Source organism: Macaca nemestrina, chromosome 2 (assembly GCF_043159975.1).
Source record: "Macaca nemestrina isolate mMacNem1 chromosome 2, mMacNem.hap1, whole genome shotgun sequence".
Classification (NCBI taxonomy): domain Eukaryota; kingdom Metazoa; phylum Chordata; class Mammalia; order Primates; family Cercopithecidae; genus Macaca; species Macaca nemestrina.
In genome coordinates, this window is record NC_092126.1 from 153,249,993 (window position 1) to 153,271,178 (window position 21,186).

Below are 21,186 nucleotides of genomic sequence, written 5' to 3' on the forward strand. Positions count from 1 at the left end.
TCCTGACTTGGCCTTCCAAAGTTCTGGGATTACAGGCATGAGCCACCGCGCCCGGCCTCTATTTTCAATTGTTGTAAAAGACACATAACGCAAAACTGACCATCTTAACCCCTTGAAAGTGTATAATTCAGTTGTGGTAAGTAGATTTAAAGTGTCGTGCAGCCAATTTCCAGAACTTTTTTGTCTGGCAAAGCTGAAGCCAGTAAACGTCTTTTCAGTGGGCGTCTTTACACGTTGGTCTAAGCAAGAACTGGGCTTGCTGGTCAAATGGGGTGCACGTGTTTGAGATGCTGGGCACGTGCTGATGAATCATTGACCCCGAAGAGGTTGCCCTCATTTACACTCTGGCCTGATATCAGTGACAGCCCTGGGGCATCGAGATGGAGGGGTGGCACCTCCCTGGGGAGCTCCTGCCCTCAAGACTTTAGGAAACGGAATTTAAAACAATTCATCGCAGAGAAGCAGCTCCCAGTCTGCCAGCCTTTCTCATTTGGGGAAGATAAGAAAAACCCAGTAAAGCAAAAAATAGCTCTGAGTACTGGGCCAGACTCGAGGTTGAGAAACATACCCCATCCTCTAGAGAAGATGTGCTGTTAGAACCTGAGGTCAGGGGTCCCATGAGCCTGAGTGTGAATGTCATCCAGTTTCTACCCTGCTCTGTGACTCTGGGCACATCATTTCACCTCTCCATGGGCTTCAGTATCCTCTGTAAAATCGGCCTGATGTAGAAGCTCCCTTCTCTGGTTGTGAGGGTCAGGGAAGAAAAACTGTGAAAGTTAGCAGTTCTAACTGTGAACGTTAGCTCAGAATGGCACATAGCAGTTCTTCAATAAATGATAGTTATTGTTATTGCTAGTATTATTGTGATTATTTTTGGCACCTCTATCTCAGAGAAGTCTGAATATATGCATGGTAATCGCATCTGCAGCCCTCTGCAGTTTGCACAGTTTTTCCAGCTTTGATACCTACATCATCTTGTAGGGTAGTTACTACTCCCCCCATTTACAGGTGAGAACACTGGGGCTCAGGAAGGCAGTGAGAAACTGGAAGTCAGCCACGTGTCAGGACAGGAGCCCGCGTTTAGCCCGCGTCTTTGGCTTTGGTTTTGCACACAGGTGCTGCTGGGAGATGGGACCAGGGCAGGCAGGTGCCTCCTCTCTGGCCTCAGCCTCTCGGGAAAGCTCGGGCCTCAGGTGGAGGGAGGACACCTTGGGTGCATCTTCTCGTCTGGGCTCTTGGACCCAGCAGGGGTCCCGGGGGATTTCTTAAGGGAGGGGGCTTTTTCAGAAATGGACAGGGACTTTTGAGACCATGGCTGCCCACCTCAGTGAAGTCTGAGGGGAGTTCCTGGAAGGCATTTCCATCTGTCCATGTGTTCTAAGTCAGTGGACAATTAAGTCCAGAAACTTCCTGGACTTAAAAAGCAGACATGTCCAGGATCCCTGGGGCTGCAGACAGCCCTGGGGGTTTTGGGAGGCTGGCTCCTCAGGCACCCATGAAGGAAGGTATCCTGGGGCCAGTATTCAGACCCAGCTGCCCACAGGGACCCCCAGGGTGCCTTTATCTACTCATGTCTTCACCCACTTGCTGGCAGAGTGGCAGAGCTGGGACAAGTCACTAACCCTCTGTGTGACTTCTGATTCGCCACGTGAAAATGAGTGAATAGAATAAATCATTTGTTCCCAGGGTAGGTTTTTGGGGTGGCAGTGCCGAGCTTGGGTAAGAGTCTCCACCCCTTTGATTTAGGAGCCAGTGCCCTGGTGCAGATCTCTCCTCTGAGCTGAGTGTACTCTAAGTCAGGCACAGAGCATGTGCGGCATAGGGCTGGTGTCCAGGCCCCACTCCAGCTTGGCTGCTTAGTGGCTCACCCTCTGGGGTCTGCACGCAGGCCACCTTGGCTTCCTGTCATTGCTTCTCACCCCCACCCTCCTCCCAGCCAGAGGTAGAGTTGCATCCCTGCTCTTCAGCCTCTCAATTCCTAGCCCCAGCTTAGCTCCTGCTTCCAAATCCCCATCCTCACTCCTCTTGCCTTGTGGGGTCCCACCTTGGCCATTGTGTTACACGCCTCCTACCTCCTTTGCTACCTCTGTCACAAGGAGGGGACTAGGTTCTCATTTATGTTTTCCAGGTTGAGTTTTCCTGAGAGCTTCTGCTAGTCTCACAGCCCCTCAAGTTTTTTCTGGGCATCCTGCCTGTCCCAGACAAGGGTCTGTCTCTTGTCCCTTAAGTTACTGGGGGCCCAGAGAGACCAGATTCTGATGAAGAATCCAAGACTGGGTCCACATCAATGAGAAGGAAATCGGGATTGATTAGCAATGTCTGTCAAGGGGGCAAGGTGGGAGGAGGTGGCATGTGTGTCATCCACGTGACACCCTTAGTAATGGGCATTTGCTTTGGAAAAACTGTAGAGGAGCCCAGAGGACTTCAAAAGGACTCTACAGCCGGCAAGCAAGATGTGTCTTCTGGATGGGAAGAAGGGGACAAAGTGCCTCCGGAAGGACAGACAGTGCCCGGGGGAGGGAGCCCTGCTGTACCAGGCCTTCTCATGCCTCGGTGTGATCTCACACCTGGGATGAGTGTGAGACACTCACACATGAGTGTTGTGAGACAACGTTCATTCACTTAGTAAATATTGAGCAACCACTATACACCAGGCACAGTGCAGTTGGTAAAGAGCCAGGAGGCTGGGCCTTTCTCACGTGGGTAGAGGGAAGCTGTTTGTGACTGTGGGCTCATGAGCCTGTCTGCCTCCACCTTTTCATCCACTCTTCTCATAACAAGCCTCCTGAGGCTGAGGCTCAGAGGAATGCAGTGACCTGCTCATGGTCACACAGCACCTTGAGACCTCAGGCCTCTGTTCCTCTCAGATCCACCTGTCCTGTTGTGGTGCTGTCAAGAGAATAGTCTTTGGTGCTACTTCTTTGGGCAAGTCCATCTTCTGCCTGGGCCTCAGTTGCCCCATCTGTAAAATGGGCCCTATGATATCTACTGGGTTAGGAAGTATATATAGGAGAAAGCAATTTGGTATTTTGAAAATACCAGCTCTGTCTTATTAAGTAATATTGGTCATAATTCAGGGGTGGTTTATTCACATTTAACAATCCAGACATTCAGTGAAGTCTCTCACCCAAAAGAGACAAATCAGGGAGTGTGGCCTTCTGTGGGCCAAGCAATCCCTGTGCGGCCGAGTCTGGAAGCCTCATGGCTGGTTTCTGGACCTGCCAGATGATTCTGGGGAGAAAGGTTGTCCCAGTTTAAGGTCATAGAGTCGAGACCTTTTGTTTCCCTTTGGCCTTTCTAGTCCATTTGAGAAAGGCACCTTTTCAAAGCCCTGCCAGCTCTGCTGAGTAGGGGAAAGGCCCCAGCAAGAGTGTTTGACGTCAGGGGAAGTTTGGGGAAAATCTCTAAGCATGTAAACATTGAGAATTGAAAGTCTGATCAGTCATCCAAAAGTTATGGACTTTTGCTGTGGCTCAGGCTCCAGCTGGGGCTAGGGACCTAGAAATGAGCTGCCCTCTGTCCAGCCTTGGAACTTATGTGGGAAGATGCTACAAATCAGGACCCTGTCAGGGGTGAGGAGGGTCTCTCAAAGGTGCTTTGGGCATGCAAAGTTACAAAAAGAAAAAAAGAAAAAAAAAAGCTCCCAGAGGTCTTGAATATCAAAAATATGCCAGTTGGGCACCAGACAGTGAGGGCATTCCCAGTTGTGGAAAGGCCTGCTATAGAGTGGAAGCCTGGAGTGACTTTCTAGAAGCCCTAAGGAGTGCAGCATGGCTCGGGTGTCCTGCTCTGGGCAGTGGGGAGGGGAGACAAGCTGCCTGGGGTGGGGGTATGGGTGGGGGTGGTTCGTGACCTCGGATCTGTTCAGAGTGGTTGGTCTTGATTCACTTTGGGGAACCAGCCAGAAACAGGAATCCTTATTTCATGGTTTCAGGTGCCCCTTAAAGGTAGTGCTTGTTGTTTTGAAAACTGGCTTCAGAAGAGACAAACCCTGCCTTCACCCAAACACCGCTGCAGGAGAATTGCAGGCACAGCCACAAGTCCCCAGAGGAAACCCAGTCTAACGAGGTGTCTAACCCAGTTTGCTGACTCACGTGGTTTTGGGAGCCCATGAAGTGCATTGGGAGGGAGAGGACAGGGACGCAGCGCTGTCGAAGGAAGCTCCGTCGAAGCTGCCTCTTTTGACACACAACACCGGCTGGAGATGCAGCTGGTATTTTCCCAGTGTGGCAGATCTGGAGCCCCGGGGTGTTTGTTTCTGCCTCTCTCTGCACTTAGCTGGATGCTAAGAAGGGGCGGAGTCGAGGTCAAGTGTTGGTTGAACGAGGGCATGAAATGAAAGATGGCTACTCTTTCTTGGGCACAGAGTATCCTGTTTCTCCAGAGAGCAAATCCAATCGTGTATTCGAGGCACTTCCTTGTACCTTCCTTGTGTAATTCGCGATGACCCATTTTACAGATGATGCAACTGAGGCCCCCAGGGGGAAGTGACATTCCTGAGGTCACCACTTGCACCTGGCAAGGGTCACAGTGTTAGGTTCCAACTAAAACCTTCTAGGTGATGCAGCATAGGCGAAGGATGGAAGTAGACAAAGCTTATTTGTCAGAGTCCCGCAGGAGCTGCCTGCACTGGGAATACAGAGCCCAAGCAGCAGAGGCAGGGAGGGCCCCTCCTTTCCACCCACATTATCAGGAGGAATTATGTAGAACTCGGCCATCTGGGGGTCAGCAGGAACTGCTTGACCAAATAAATAGATGAGTCAATTAAAAAGGACAGATTTCTTGGCTATATATAGTTGTGGCCTAAATCTCAGGTATCCTTGCCCCCAAGGAGTAAAGGGAGCCGTTTTCAGATGGCCCAGGCTATGGACGAGAGAATAAGCTGATTACACCCTAGGCTGCAGTGGGTGAGACACTTTGCAGCAGTGAAAGGAAGCTCTAAGGAGGTGAGGGATGGGTGGGGGACTCGGGGCAGGGAGGGTGGAAGGCAACAATTGCGTTTCCAAAAATGATGTGGGTTGGGAGACTACCCATGGTCCTTCCCCTCATCAATTTCGTTGAGATTAGTCACACCCCTGGATATCAGCCTCTTAATTTCTCCGGCCAGTCTGAATTTAAATGGCTAAACATTTCTTCCCTAGCCTGCAGGGTCAGTAGTTAGTAATCACCGCAGGTATGCAGGACTTTCACCAATTATGAGTGTAATTAAATGGGAAGATCCTTGCAAGCATTGAGCACTGGGCCTTGCGCAGCCAGGGCTGTTAGCCGCTGCCCTTGTGATTGAGGCCAGCTGCCACCTGGTCCGTGAAGCTACTTTTGATCTGGGCTGATTCAAGAGACCTGGATTCTAATCCTTGAGTTAATTTGAAAACATAATTCCCTTGCCTCCTGCTGGTTTCAGTTTCCCCCTGTGTCAGGTTGAGGGGGAGAGACTTCCTGGTATCTAAGGTCACAGCCAGGCGGTGCCCCAGAGCCCAGTGGTTACGGATCCAGACTCCAGTCCACCACTTCCTGGCTGTGCAACCTCGGTCAAGTCGCTTATTGATTCTGAGCTGTAGTTCCTCATCTCCATTTGGGGTAAGTCCCCCCAACCCATCTCAAAGGGTGGCTGGTTAAGGATTGGGTAAAATAATGTGTCCACCTGCTGATTCCCAAACCACACAGGCAAGCACGCAGCCCAGGGAGCTGGGACTGGCCACGAGGCTGGAGGGTTTTGCATATATTTAAAGCATTTCCAGTGTGCTTTTAAGCCCCATTAGACTCTAAGATGCTACAAAGTCTTGCTACTTTCAGACTAATTAGGAGAAAAGTAAGCAGCTGTAATCAGTGAAAAATGATTTAAGGAAAGAAAAAAATATTTAGCTTGATTAAAACATTTCTATTAGCTAGAATTATGTAAAGTGCCCATCACAGTGCCAGATAGACAATGTCAGCTGCAGTTATTATTTCAGCTATATAAGAACAGGTGGAATTAGGAGAACCAAGGGTTGCTATGACAATAAGCTGGGACCCTCCTCATCCCTACCTGGGAGGAGGGCTGGCCCTGCCCTAGAGCTTCCTGCGGTCTTGGTGAGGAAGAAGAAACTTCTGGACTGGCTTCTCAGGGGAAGGTGCACCTGAGGATGAGCAGGAATGTGTCTTCCAGGGCCTGGGAATGGCAGGGCCTCCCAGAAACGGCCTCCCAGAAATGGGGAGTTCTGTGATAAAGGAACCCCTCTCTGCCTTTCGCTCTGCTGCGGAGTGTTCTTATGTGGTGTACTTTCCTGGAAAACACAGCCGCCCAGCGCCCTGCGCTGTGCTGGAAGGGGCATTGTGACCTCATGCTCAGATATTCTGAGGCACAGATAGCCTGGGTGCTCGGTGTCTTCCGCACTCTCTCTGGCTGCTTCTGTGCCTCAGTCTCCCCTGCCTCCAGTGAGTGAGTCGTGCTTGCTCGTCCACCCATGTCCACATCTGCTCACAGAGCCTCTGCCCCTTTCCAGAACCACGTTGGGTTCCCTTCTGTGACTCATGCCCTGTGAGGTCACCGGCAACTGCAGTCACCTGAGAAATGGGGTTCAGTGGACTGTGCCCACAGTAAGAGGGTGCAGGGAGCCAATATGGGAGCCCTTTGGTCACATTTAATTCCTGGCAACCTGGGTGGCCCTGCCAGAGCCCCCAGTAGGATAAAGGTCTTCCCCAGAGGCCTGCAGCTTGAAGGAGGGCATGGCTCCTCTCACTGAGGATACTTGCCCAGGTCGCCCCCCCGCAGACCACACTGGGAGCCTCTGTTTTCTCGACTCAGCCCAAATCCTTGCTGCAGGCAGCCTCTCAGTACCTGAGCTGACACAAAGTGGGTTGCCAGGTGGACAGGGGTCGGCGGAACCCTCCCATGGGGCCAAGGACCTCCGTGGGATTTGGGGCTCTGTGTTTCCTAGGCCTGGGAGAGAGCTCTCCAAACCAGCAGGGAGCCCTGCTGGTCCTAGGACATCCAGGCAGCAGGGGAGGGAACTGAACATCCAGACCAGACCTAGGACATGGGAGACCAAGGCACTCATCGAGGCTCAAGCAGCCCTTCTCCACTTGGGCCTCCGTTTCCCCACCTGTGCAATGGGGACATTAGGCCAGATGATAGTGTTGAATTTCACAACCTACTCCAAATTCAGAAACAAAATTTGGATTGAGAGATGGAGTAACCTGCCCTCGGACTGGCACACTTTTAATTTTACCACCGTATGGGGATTTTTTTTTTTGAGTGACCAACTGCTCTCGCCATGATGTAAAAGGAGAAACCACGTACCAAAAAGTAATAATATCCCAAAAAGTATAAGGCAGTAATGTTAGAAGGCAGGGATACCTCACACTGTGGGCTGGGGAAGGCTTCATTCCAGAGTGGCATAGCCCACAACCTGGCCTTGGACAGCCACAGAGTAGAAGCCCTTTGGGGAGACCTAAAAGCCAACCACAATAATTGCAGCTGTCCTGAGTCCTGCTACAGGCAGGCAGCTCTTCCGGATTAGCCCCAGTATGAGTAGCTGTTCCCCTTCACACATGGAGTTTTAATGTACACGTCTCTGGGCACCTGGCCCTGTCCTGAGCAATTAACCTGGTGTGGTTGCCATCCACCCTGTGAAGTCGATGCCATTATCAGCGATGTTTTACAGCTGAGGAAACTGAGGCACAGAGCATATGCTGCCGAGGGTTGCAGAGCTGGGGTTTGAGCCCCATCACCCTGGCTTCAGAGCTTCCTGGCTAGCCCCGCCTTCCTTCCCAAGCCTCTGTCTGCTTACTGTATGTGAACTCTGGGCGTTAAGTTGTTGGGCTGACCTGTCATTCAATGGTGCCTAAATGAGGGGTCTTCGGTGCCCAAGGACCTTCAGCCAGGAGCTGTGGGGTTTCAAAGCTGCCATGTCGAGGGGTCCCAGTATCTGATTTCTGCAGTTGCAACCATCCTGGGGGCCACGCAAGGTGACATTCCTCTCCTGAAGGTTTTCTCTCCAACTGCCCAAGGTGTCCGCGGTGGCCAGCGGGTGACAAGAAGCTGCGTGGCCACCCTGCTCCAAGGAGCTGCCCTGCTGTTCCCTCCTGTGGGTTGTTGGGGCCGCTCTGCAGGTCCACAGCAAAGTCCTTTTCTACTCTCGAGTCCAGTTCCCAGCCCCTGTAACTTCCATTTCCCCAACTTAGCAGGTGCCACCATCCCAAGGGCCACAAGGGTACTCAGTACTTTGCATGGGGAACTGCAGGCCTTGATCTGGCCTCCCCGCTCCTCCACTCTGCTTTCTGCCCTGAGATGCTCCCCTAACTGTATCCTAAGGGCTAGGGGAGGGAGGTGATGGCAGGTTTTCCCATCTGTGCTCAGATCCCCAGGGAGCCACCAACCCAGGGGACTCACATTGCTCAGTCAGCAAGAGTATGGATGGGGACCCCAGGATCCCCCAGTCACACCCGTTGCAGAAGAGGAGGCTGGCCCCTGAGAGGCCCAGGGAGAGATAGTTGGAATAGAAGGGAGGGGGCAGCTAGGAGGAGGCCCAGGTGTCAGGGTGACACCCTGAATCTCAGAACCGGGGTGTTATGGTGACACCCCGAATCTCAGAACCGGTTGGCTGGTGTTTGAGCCCTGGTCTTGGCTCTGTGAGATGATCTGTAAAGCTCTCGGTGGGCATGGCCCCCAGAAGATGCTCAGCAGGGCCTCGGCTCAGAGTTCAGGCTGCCCATGGTTTTAGGAAAAATGCTGGTCAATTTTGTCATCATCCTGATAGCTTGAACTTTCTAAGTGCCTGCTGTATGCCAGGCACTGTTCTAAGCAGTCCATACATGTTTGGTTCTTTTTTTTTTTTTTTTTTTTTTTTTTTTTTTTTTTTTTTTGAGACGGAGTCTCGCTCTGTCGCCGGGGCTGGAGCGCAGTGGCCGGATCTCAGCTCACTGCAAGCTCCGCCTCCCGGGTTTACGCCATTCTCCTGCCTCAGCCTCCTGTGTAGCTGGGACTACAGGCGCCCACCACCTCGCCCGGCTAGTTTTTTGTATTTTTTTAGTAGAGACGGGGTTTCACCGTGTTCGCCAGGATGGTCTCGATCTCCTGACCTCGTGATCCGCCCGTCTCGGCCTCCCAAAGTGCTGGGATTACAGGCTTGAGCCACCGCGCCCGGCCATGTTTGGTTCTTTAATCTCTCAACAGCCTCACAACTTAGGAACTGTTATTGCCCCCATTCTATATTTGAGGAACCTGAAGCACAGACAGGTTTATTTATGGTGTGTAACTTTCTCTCCTGGGGAGGGTGCCTTCACCGAGAGGGGCCTGTGTGTGCAGGTGTGTGGGAGGGACAGTTGGGACCCTGCGCCTCCAGGCTGATGAGTCTCCTGAGAGCAGGTCTCAACCACAGTCCAGAGCGGGGCAAGCCTCACCTTGCTCAAGCAGTGTCAGCAGAGCCTCCGGTGGCCTTTCCTGCCATTGGTCCCTGTGCCTGGGGAGGTGGTGTTTAAGGGACAGGTGTTTCTGCTGTTGGGGAAGTCCCACCTGCTGCCTCCACTGGAGAAAGTGACCCGCCACTGCTGGGTGACAGCGAGGGGAGCCCCTAAGTCCCAGGCAATGTGCCTTGCAGCTCATTCCTGTCCTTGGAGACACTGCCTGGGGCCTGCTCAGCTGAACTGTGCCCCTGGCCTGCTGCAGAGACAAGGCCAGGCTTCTTTTTCCCTCTGTACCCCGCAGCCCCAGGAGTTGAGGTTGGTCTCCAAGGCTTCTCCCCTCAGTATCAAATATGCAAGCCCCACTTAGCTGCCCAGCTCCAGAAGCCCTTGGTCCCCCCTGCCAGCCCTTGCCTTGATTTCTCAAACTCCCTTTCTCTTTAGCAAGTGGATAAAGGCATGTTGGCTCTGTCCTGGGTCCACATCTGGGCTCTGCCACTCGCTACAGAGTAACCTTGGCCAGGTCATTCTCCTCTGAGCCTCGTTTTCCTTATTTGTATAATGAGGGCCAAGGTCTTCATCTGCCAGGGCCTGGTGAGGAGCAGCAGCAATAGGGAATAAGAGACCCTCTGGCAAACTCTCAAGTCCAGGACAAATGGCTCTTGGGATGATCCTGGAGTTAGTGAGGCTGGCAGAAGTGAAACTCAGCCTGGCCCAGCCCCTAGATGCTCACGGTCTGGCAGATGAGACGTCTGTGCACACACGCACCACATGCACGCACTGTCATCAGCCAGCCTTAATCTCTTTCCTGAGCTGATTTTGTTTGATGTTTTGCCCAAGTGCCTCCCAGTTCATTAGCACCACCGTTCCCAACCTCACCTGATTTTAAGATTCACTTGGGAAGCTGGTTAAACAGGACAGATTCGTGGGCCCCCACCTTGAAAATTCAGTCAGTAGGTCTGCATGGGCCCAGGGATCTGCATTTTTAGCCAGTGTCTCAGGCAGCTCTGATGTTCCCCATGTGAGGATTCTGGTCATCCACTAGTCCCTCCTAAGATCCCAGAGGCTTCAGCAATGAATGACTTTACACATTACGAGGCCTGTTTACAGGTCAAGAAACTGAGGTTTCCAAGGAGAACTTTGAAGTTTGTCCAAAGTTGCAAGTTCTGAATGAGAGTCCAGTGTCTGGTGAATGGTGGGGGTGATTTTTTGCTGGAGGATGCTAAACGGAAGAGTCTTGGGCGGGGAGGAAGGGCTTTTGCGGGGAGGTGACACTTGGGCCAGGGTCTTCAAGGTGGGTGGGATGTACCTAAATGTGAGAGTACCCACAAACCAAGCAGACTTGAAAGGGGCAGTGCCGGAGAGACTCATGCTGGGCAAAAGGAGAAATAAGGTGGCAGAGATTGGGGGCAAGGCAGACCACTCTAGTGAGCCTGGGATTCCAAGAGGAGAAGTTTAGATTATTATCTAGGCAGCTGGGAGTCACTGAGAGTTCTTGAGCTGGGGGCTGACATGGCAGGCATTTGGGGTTTGCTAGAAACAAACCCAGCTAAGCAGGTGGGAGCAGAGGTCAGGGCATGCCTTCAAGGAGCTTCCAGTGGTTGGTGTGGCCTCTTGGGCCACACCACAAGTGACAGGCCATCAGAAGGTACACCATGTTCCCAGAACCCCCGAGCTTAAGCTAAATTGCAATGGAAGGTTGAGGGAGATGGCCACCACTGGGGGTTGCCCTGGGAGATGGCCTCTGCACGTAGGAAGACCACAGTTGAGAAGTGTCAGTCCTCCCTGCAGCCTAGCCCCACCCAAGTGTGGATTTTAGTGCTGAGCTTTTCTTCTGGCTGAGCAGTAACCGCTGTTAGGCACCATCTTGTAGTGCTGGAAGTTGCTGCCACCGCTGTATCAACAGTTGCCAACCTGATAGAAATAGATATGAGCCTCACCCACCCAGGTTTGGAATAAGAGCTTACGTTCAGCCTCTGGCATCCACTGTGTCCCACCAGGTTGGGGTTGTCGGGAATGTCCCGCCCTCCACCACATCTTTCAGGCCTCAGTTTCCCCTCTGTGAAATGAGTTCCCTCCAGCTCTGATGGGGCTGTCTGTGGAGGAGGCTAGAGACTGTAGCTTTGTCTTGTCATTGATCTGCTGTGTGGCCTGGGCCTCAGTTTCCTCATCTGTAAATTGGGCTTGGATGTGGACGTGCCAAGACCTCTGAAGCCCCACTGTGAGTCTTTAATTTTGTGTGGGATCCCAGGCACTTGGCAAACCTTTAGGGGCAGGAAAAATTAACTTGAAAGTCATTATGGGAAGATGCTCAGGAATGCACATATCATTTTAATGAAAAGTGATTTCCTAAAGATTTGGGGTTTATCTGTAGAGTTTTGACCATTTGATGGGAAACTGTGCTCAGATGTTGGGAGCACATTCTGGTCCACCCTTCCCCACTGTCCACAGCCCCCAGCATCTGTCATTGCAGTTTGCTCTGTCACCCTCGTAGAGGAGCCCTCAGAATGCCTGACGTGGAAGGCTGTTTGTCCCTACACGGAGTGTCCCCGGAGCCCTGAGCCCTAAACATTCCATCTGAAAAATCCTCATCGTGCTGGGCCTTGTATTAATACCGGATGTCAGGAAGCAGGCCCCGGGTGACTGGGGAGTAACAGACAGTGACAGTACGGGCTGGGAACGCAGGCACAGAGCTGTCCTGGAGGCTGTCCCATCAAGGCAGTGAAGGGTGTCTGCTCATTAGGCAGGGGAAGAGTGTACCGGGCTGAGGGCACAGCACAAGCCAAGGTGTTGGGGCTTGAGAAGGCACAGCGTGTACTTCAGCAACCCCTGGGGGTCTTGCGCTGGTTCTGGATGGTGGAGGGGGCCTAGGAATCGGCTTCCAGATAAGTAGAGCACGCCCCTGTGCTCCAGAACACAGTGGGCACCAGTGACCGACAGTGCTAGTTCCCCACCCTGTCTTGCTAAATCTCAGGCTGCTTGGTTCCTCTAGCACCACACTCTGGTCGAGCTGAATTTCTGAGTCCGAGTGAGGTGGGGCGGAGGTAGGAAGGAAGAAGAAAGTCCACCCTCATCGGGGAGAAAAACATGCTTAAAAGAGGAACAAGGAGGGGGAGGTTGTTTGCAAACATTTAATGAGGTAGGAGTTTCACATACTGTAGATGGGATATTGTGCCCATTTTAGAGAGGGTAACACTGAGACTGAAGAGAGAAGGTGACTTGCCCAAGGCTTTACAGCAGAGCGCCCTGGCTGGTTTCCATGGCACTGTGGCATCCGGCAGAGCCCTGGTGACAGAGTTGGGGGTGGTCCGGCTCCTGCACGCGCACCCTTAGCTGACTCTGTCATTGGGGCCTGTATCCTTCCAGTTTCTATAGAGCAAGGGAGGGGCTGCCCTCTGTCTGCTTTTCATAGCCAACAAGGAGCAGGGCTTTAGGGTTCTTAGAGCTTAAAAGGAGAAGGTCAAGGAAATGGCAACCAACCTTTCTCTTTTCTTGAGTTTCTTTTTTGTGGCCTCCAGAAATAATCCTGGGCTCTGCAGAGCCTGTTTCAGGCTCATGGTCTACCCTACCCCGCCCCCATTTCCGGCAAAACCAGGCTGAGGGCTGGGCTGCTAGCGAAACTGACAGCAAGAGTGACAGCCCTGTGCTGTCTCTGGTGAGTCAGTGCCAGGAGGTGGCTGCTGACTCACCCACTCCTTCCGCAGGCTCCAGGGGCCCCTGCAGCAGCCTGACTCCAGCCAGCTCTGGGCCATGGGGGAAGGAGATGGAAAAGGGGCTTGGCTCCCTCCGACCCTTCACCCAGCCCCTGCACCCTGGAGCGGGGCTGCAGGCAGTGTGGCAGCTGTGCTGTTATTGGCCTAAACACATAGCAACAGGAAAACAACCCCAAAACTCCAGCCTCAAGAGCAAGTCCAACAGTGCACGACTCGCCAGGTCAGGAGCCAGGCTTTGCAGAAGCCCCCATGTACACAGAATCTACAGATGGGGCCGCTCTCGGCCCTGCCTCTGGCCATGGAAGCAGGCCTCCAGGTACCCAAGGTAGGCATTTGGTGGCCCTCCCTGAGCTCCTCTTCCTCCTCCAGCCCAGCTGTGGGTACCGAGTGCCCTGGAAGTCTACTGAGTGGTGTCCAGGGTCCCCTCAGACAGCATCTCAGGGACTTGACCTTCCTCTGTGCGTCCAGGCCGTCAGGCCCAGCTCTCAGGGGCTCTTTGACCAGAGACGTCTTTGAAGCCTACGCCTGACCAGACACGGAACCTCCTCCTTCCTCTGAACTTGTAGAATCATTTTTGCTTGTTGAACAAAACGAGCCCCCGCTCCTTCTGTAGTCGTTAGTACTGTGAAGGTGAAGATGACCCAGTCTCCCGGGGGTGGCCCTGGGCCAGGCATGTAACAGGTGCTCCATCAGCCGGAGCTTTCGCCACCTCCCCCAGGGAGAACTGCCCCAGGTAAGCGAGTGCCTGCTCAGAGTAGAGTGGGCAGATGACTTCCCAAGAGCACAGCACAGCAAAGGGTGACCCTGTTCCTTTCAAAGCACGGCTTCACCCACGGAGCCGGCAGGGTTTGGGCTTCCTGCACGAGGATGTTGTGTTTGTGCCACCAGCCTCAGGTGTTAGGTCCTTGGCCAAGGGGAAGACATTCCGGCCACCCAGCCCACAGGTTCTCAGCTCATGGTGAGGAACCCAGGCGGCCGAGATGTGGGGTGAAGGACTCCACAGGCCCCACCGGAAAGTGTTAGCTGGGCACAGTAGCTCACATCTGTAATCTCAGCACTTTGGGAGGCCGAGGCGGGCGGATCACTTGAGGTCAGGAGTTTGAGACTGTCCTGGCCAACATGGTGAAACCCCGTCTCTACTAAAAATACTAAATAATGAGCCGGGTGTGGTGGCACACATCTGTAATCCTAACTATTCAGGAGGCTGAGGAACGAGAATCCCTTGAACCCAGGTGGTGGAAGTTGCAGTGAGCTGAGATTGCACCCTGCACTCCAGCCTGGGCAACAGAGCTAGACTCTGTCTCAAAAAAAAAAAGTCACAAGTGCCTGCAGGGAAAAATCCAACATGGCCCTTAAGTTCCCTTTCAGAGTAGAAGGGAAGGGTTGGCCAGGTGGTCAGGGACAAGCCAGGGCTTTTAGCCAAAAGCATTGAGCCCTTACTGGGGCAGCACAAAACTTGGGATAAATCCAAGTTCTAACTCTGGCCTTGGGGGCCCCGTCCCCTCTTCCTCTCTGCCTGCTGGCTGTCTGTTTCTTCACTAGGTGCACCATGGCCCTCTTTACACCTGCTGTTCCCTGCTCTTAGAATACCGTTCCCCCAGTTCTTTGCCATGCAGGTCTCAGCTTCAGTGTGGTTAAAAGCTTGATCCCTGGAGCTGAGCTTCTGGGTTTGAATCCCAGCTGTATGACCTTGGGTAAGTGGCTTCACTTCCCTGGGCCTCTTTCCATCATCCCAGCTGCTGAGGAGTAAGTGAGTGAGTTGGTGCCTGGAAATGGCTTGGCACAGGACCTGCCTACAGTGAGTCCTCAGCGAGCTGCTGCTGTTATGAAATGTCACCTCCACAGAGGGGACTGCTTTGTTTACTTCTGTGTGGTGGGCACTGTCGTAAATATTTGTTCATTTATGTGTTTAGTGTCTATCTCCCCTTCTTCAGGCCAGCTTGGTGAGGCTCAACCACTGTCTCCAGTTCCTAGGGCAGTGCCTGGCACATAGTAGGGTGAATTAACAACCACTGCTTGCCAAAGCCACTCGAACCCTTATTCTAACCCTGGACCTCTGAGCTGCAGAGGGGAAGTGACTTCGCCTGCATGACCCAGCTTTCTGACGTCACCCACTGCCCTTTCCCTAACTTCGCTGCTTGGGCTGTGCTGTGGGGCACCTCTGTTTGGAGTATGGTGTGTGCCCCAAACACCTTCATCTGGGGCAGCGCCAGCCACCTTGCCTCATCCCGGCCCTTCCCAGGCCATCCTGCCACTGGGAGCCTGCCATGCCTCCAGCCCCCCCCCTGCAGCTGGCACGGTGGCACTCTCATTGCTGCCTCTCCTCTGCTGCCAGACTGTGGTTCTCTGAGGCTTTGGGCCAGGTCCTGCCACTTCCAAGGAGATGATAAAACAGTTTGGACCCGGTCCCCAGACCTTGTGTTCACCTGCCAATGTTTTTATGAGGGGAAGGTGACAAGTTGGCTGTCGATTGAACTCATACCGTGCCTCACCACCCCCGGCGTTGTTCCAGAGGCTTGTTCTTTGCAAAACCTGCTCACTGTCATCCACTCTCCCCCAGCAAACCACAGACTAAGAAGAACTACCTGGTCTGGCTGGTCCCCGTCAAGAGGTCACCTTGCCCCAGGGTGGCACCAAGGTCATGGAGTTGGGATGTGGGTGCAAATCCTGGCCCACTATCCTGTAGCTGTGGGACCTGGGACAAGGCTTCTCCCTTCTCTGAGCCTCAGCCTCCTGATCTGTGAAAGGCAAGGCTGATGAGGCTGGGGGTGAGGTAGAGGCTTCTCTGCAGGTTGAGGGCAGAGTGTGATCCAGGCAGGAGGCTTCTAGTGGAGGTCGGGGGTCTCTGAGGGTAGACCTGTACTTTGTTGGGGTGGAGGTTGCAGTTAAATCAGGAGAGGGGAGGCCCTCACCCGAGGATGCTGAACCCCAGGTAGATAACAAGCCCCTGTCCCAGAGATGGCATGCCGAAACAGTTTCCTCAACAGAATTCACTTTCACTACAACCAGAATATTTTTGCTCATTGTTTCGACTTTGTTCCGGGCAAAACAATGCCTGGCTTCCTGGATGACCTCACCGGGACAAGCCATCGGGGCTGTAAGCCAGCCTGGTCAGCATCTCCGCACGAGCCCTTTCTTCCCTTTGCCACGGCCACCTTAGGTGACCTGGGGGCAATCGTGTGACCAAAGAGGACAAACTGGCCACAGGCTGAGTCTGGCCCCCTCTGCATTTGTGTTTGACCCAGGTGGTGGTTTAGAAACTGAAAAATGTGTGTGTGCCTACAACCCAGATTTCAACATCTCTCGAGAAGTTGGAAGATCCAGCCCTAGTGGGCCCCAGTCCCAAAGGCACCTGCAGTAGTGGGAGCTGAGGAGAGCTGCCTGTGAGTCCAGACTCCTCCTGTCCCCTGGTTCCCACTCTTCCCTGCAGCCTTGCCAGCCCAGTGGACTCCTGTCCTTTGCCTGCCAGGCTTCTGGAGGCTTTGGAGCTCGCCACGCTTGAGTTAACCTTTCCTTGGGAGCAGATAACCAACAGATACAGACCACGTGATACAATTCAATGATTCAGTCTCTTAAAGGTATACTTTTAAAATATATATAAAAGAGAAAAAAAAAAAGCCTTTGATTAATTTCCACTTAAAACAGCTACTCCACTTAGAGTGGTGGAAAGCACTTCTACTTTATTATTATTTTTTTCATGTCTTTAGAAACAGGGTCTTGCTCTATCACCCAGCCTGGAGTGCAGTGGCACCATCACAACGCACTGCAGCCTCCAACTCCCGGGTGCAAGTGATCCTCCTACCGCAGCCTCCTGAGTAGCTGGGACTGCAGGTGCACACGACCACACCTGGCTAATTTTTTTTAACTTTTTGTACAGACAGGCTCCGACTGTGTTGCCCAGGCTTATCTGGAACTCCTGGCCTCAAGCCATCCTTTCACTTCAGCCTTCCAGAGTGTTGGGATTAAAGGTGTGAGCCACCACGCCCACCCAGGAATAGCACTCTTAATAACAACTCCCTTTTTTTTTTTTTTTTTTTGGTGCTTAATTGTTAAACACTAGGGCCAAAGAGGGTGCCCTTGGCAGGCATCACTGATAGATCCTGGCCATCCTGCTCACTGAGCCTTTACCTAGCCCAGAATCTATGGAGACAGTGGTCCAGGGAGCCCCATCAGAGCTCCTTGTTTGCTAGAGGAGGGCTCCAGTCCAGCACGCCATCTGTCCTGCCTGAGTCTGTGCTGTTTCATCAGCTGGCCTGGCCCAGCCCTGTGGCCTTTGGCACTGACTGCTCCCCAGGCCCTGTCCAGCCTCCTGAGCCCCGTCTCCATCATGTGGCCCTTCACTTCCCTGTTTGCCCTTGCCTAGTTCCCCAATTTGTCAGCCGGCTTGCAGCTGGCTCTTTAAAGACACCAGACCCCATTTCATTTTGTAAAGCAGGTGACCCATAGCAGCCGCAGTGGTTGAGAACATGGACTTCAGAGGCCAAGACGGGGCATTTGGAACTCAAGTGGCCTTTTCCTCACCGTGTGACTGTGGACAAATGACTTCACATCTCTGTGCCTCATCAGCACAGGAAGGATGGTAGCAGCACCCACTGAGGGGATTAGCTAAGAAAACGAAAATGTGCTTGTAGTCAGTGCTCTTTTTAAAAAGATGCATATTCTGCTTGTATATATGGTCAGTGCTTAATAAACACAGCTATCTTTTTCTTAAAAGTAACTTTTTTTCTTTTTTTTTTTTTTTTTTTTGAGACAGGGTCTCGCTCTGTCACCCAGGCTGGAGTGCAGTGGAGCAATCATGGCTCACTGCAGCCTTGACTTCTGAGGCTCAAGTGATCCTCCCACCTCAGCCTCCCATGTAGCTGGGACTACAGGCGTGTGCCACCACACCCAGCTAATTTTTTGTAGTTTTTGTAAAGATGGGGTTTTGCCATATTGCCCAGGCTGGAAGTTTTAAAATTGATAAGTAAAAATTGTATATACTTATGGTGTAGAATGACTAGATCAAGCCAATTAACTTATGTATCACCTCACTTACTAAACATTTTTTGTGTGTAGTGAGAACACTTAAAATCTACTCTCAACAGTTTTCAAGTATACAATATGCTATTAATTTTAATCACCATGACACCTTGACATACATAATACATCTATTGAACTTACTCCTCATGCATAACTGAAATGTTGTGTTTTTTGACCAGCAATTCCCCAATACCTCCAACCATCCACTTTTTCTTATTTATTTATTTATTTATTATATTATTTTATTTTATTTTTTTTATTTTTTTGAGATGGAGTCTTGCTCTGTCACCAGCCTTAAAAAGTGCAGTCATGCGATCTCGGCTCACTGCAGTGTCAGCCTCCTGGATTCCAGCACTTCTTCTGCCTCAGCCTCTCGAGTAGCTGGGATTACAGGCATGCATCACCACACCTGGCTAATTTGTTTTGTTTTGTATTTTTAGTAGAGATGGGTTTTACCATGTTGGCCGGGCTGGTCTTGAACTCCTGACCTCAAGTGATCTGCCCACCTCGACCTCCCAAAGTGCTGGAATTACAGGCGTGAGCCACCACGCCTGGCCCACTTTTTCTTTTTTTAAAACAAACACAGGGTATAATGCTTGCCACAAAGTATAATAGAATTGCAATGTGACTGGCTGGTTTTTTTTTTTTTTTTAAGCTACTATTTATTGATCAACTGGTATGTGCTAGACTCTGCTGAATAACATTAGGTGTTATCCTACTTAGTCCCTGGTCTTGTTTTTACCCTCATTTTTTACCGGTGAGGAAGCTGAGGCACAGAGAGGTTGTTACTTGCTCTGGGTCACACAGCTTAGTCATGGCCTCAGCCCAGAATCTGGCTCTGGAATGGGCAGAAAAGTGAGGAAAGGAGAGAGATACCTGCTGTGGAAAGGGCAGGGCAAGGGGTCCAGCCACGCACTTGATTCCACAGCAAGCCTAATGCACAGGGAGTTGTTTAGGCCTCAGATTTTCCCACCTGTAGAGTGGCTGTCATCCAGGTCTCCTCCTGCCCCTGCTCTGGGACTCCAGGAGCTGCTTGTCCAACCCGCAGATCAGCTTGCTTAAGCCCCAGAGGTTTGTGAGGAACCTGAACCAGAGATTCTTAAAGGCCAGCTGTGTGCTTGGCAATTTGGGGTGGAGAAGCAGGCTAAATAGGAAAGAGACAAGGATCTGGCCTCTTGCTAAAAGCATGGCAGAAGCTCCTGAGTTACGCCATTGTTTAAATCATTATTCTCCACCAGAAAGAGACATGTAGGACACTGGTTGTTAAATTGAGAAGTTCAGGGTCTGCAGGATGGCAGGGCAGGTGCAGAGAACTCTCGAGCCTCTGGGAAGGTTGCCTAGGAAAAAAGAGGCAAGGGCTTGGCTTCCCCCAGGGCCTTGGACTGAGGTGGTAGATGCTGGGGGAGGCAGCATCTGCAACTCAACTCAGAGCCCAACTGGCTGGTGTTCAGGGCCCTGGGAGGGAGGCAGAGCAAGATGTAGGGATCCCCATTTGCAAGCAGTGCAGAAACCTCCTCTTTCTAAGCTTTGCTTTGCTCAGTGCCGGAGGCCCAGGTGGCCAGGTGGGAACTCTGGCCTTGAGCCTCTCTCTCCTTTCTACTCGTGTGTGTAGCCTCAGCCAGGCTGCTCACTTCCCTGCGTGAGCCTCAGCTTCCTTTATCTATAAACTACCAAAGTCTCTTCCACAATAAGAGTGTTGGAGAATAGGAAACTGTGTTTATAAACAGCTCAGCCCAGAATAAGTCCTCACAAATCTTAATATTAAACAGGGAGAGAGCAAAGGGAAATTTCATCAAGCCATGGCATCGCTGGCACAGGGCTGCATCTGGCCGCGTGTGTGCCAAATCTGACCAGGTGATCTGCAGTTGGTTTCAGGCACTGCTGGCTCTGGCTGTCACCTCTGGAACACAGAGACGAGGAGACTATTTAGCTGGGCACAGGGGGAGGCTTCATCCCAGAGCTACTGTATCAGTCAATTCTAATCACTTGTAGCTGTAATAACCAAAGAGGAAGCTCTTAAAATGGGGAATTATGTATCTCGGCTGCTGCAAAATAACCCTGGGCCCGGTGCCAAGGAAAACAGCCCTTGTCGGCGGGTGCAGGGATGCCTGTGGAGGAGGACTCGCTCCTGAGCACTCACCGCGCAGTGGGGTGGCCAGTTGTGTGTGTGTGGATGCTGGGGTGACTGTCCTAATTGCAAGTTTGCAGAGGTGCATAGAGATACTCCGGGGACTCCCTGGAGGGTGTCATCTGAGGTCAGACTGAGCCACAGAGGGACAGTGGAGGCTAAGCTCCTAAGGGCTTGGATACATCATGGTCACTGTTACTCCCAGCTGAGTGACCTCAGGGTGTCTCTTGTCATCTTTGGGCCTTGCTGATCTCACCCTGGGGAGGACGAAGGCTTTATATGCCCCAAGGCCGGGGTGGACTGGATAGTAGTGATAGGGGTAATAAGAGGAGATAGTCACAAGTCATAATAGTAGCTGCTGTGTGTGGAGTGTGTGCCATATCCTGTTTTAAGTACCTTCTGTGTACCCCCCTCATTTAACCCTCAAAACACTCCCACAGGGAGAGAGCAGTTACCCCATTTCACAGATGAGGACACTGAAGACTGGTGGGGTTGAGTGACTTGCCTGAGGTCACCTGTTTGGGAAGTGGCTTTCAGCTTCTGGGTTGAGGCTTATACTCCAGTCCCCATAGGGGCCAGGGTGCCTGGGGCAGCTCCCTGCCAGCTCCAACACTTCCTGTGGCTCCAACAGCCAGTGGGAAGGTTCAGAGGGGACTGAGCCTGGGCAGTAGGAGGGACTAAAGCAGTTCTGTGTGGCCCATGTCCCAAAGAGAAGGGGAGAGGGAAGATGGGGCAGAGCGTCGGCAGGGGTGCATGCTGGGACCTGGCGGGCCATGGTGAGGAGCCTGTGTTTTCTTCCAGGGGTGATCAAAGGGTTGGGGGGCATGAGGACCTGATTCTGCTTCTTAATCTGCCTTTAGCTGCTGCATTGAGAATAGATTGGGGCGGGCAGAATAGCAGCAGGGAGACCTGTGAGAAGGCTGCCACAGATGCCAGTGCAAGGGC

At 52.3% G+C, this 21,186-nt stretch overlaps 1 protein-coding gene and 1 long non-coding RNA gene across 5 annotated transcripts in view; one reads left to right on the forward strand and one right to left on the reverse strand.

The window, feature by feature from the left end:
* Window positions 1–21,186, forward strand: part of LOC105477755 (solute carrier family 6 member 6) — an 87,427-nt gene that overhangs the window by 17,977 nt on the left and 48,264 nt on the right. Inside the window, exon 1 of one of the 4 annotated variants that reach the window (XM_011734470.3) lies at window positions 5,003–5,577. The exons of 2 other annotated variants lie outside the window; for them this stretch is intronic. Coding sequence is in view for 1 of the 2 variants with exons in the window: in XM_011734468.3 (XP_011732770.2) it covers window positions 13,344–13,419 (76 nt within the window). In the remaining variant the exon portion in view is untranslated. Of the gene's footprint in view, window positions 1–5,002; window positions 5,578–13,067; window positions 13,420–21,186 lie in introns of those variants that run through there. One more of the 4 variants, XM_011734468.3, reaches the window with a different exon arrangement.
* On the reverse strand, window positions 3,093–6,162 carry LOC139362022 (uncharacterized). The gene is made up of 3 exons (XR_011620255.1): window positions 6,026–6,162; window positions 4,095–4,285; window positions 3,093–3,231 (listed from the first exon to the last, which is right to left on the reverse strand). It is a non-coding gene; the product is annotated as an uncharacterized lncRNA (long non-coding RNA).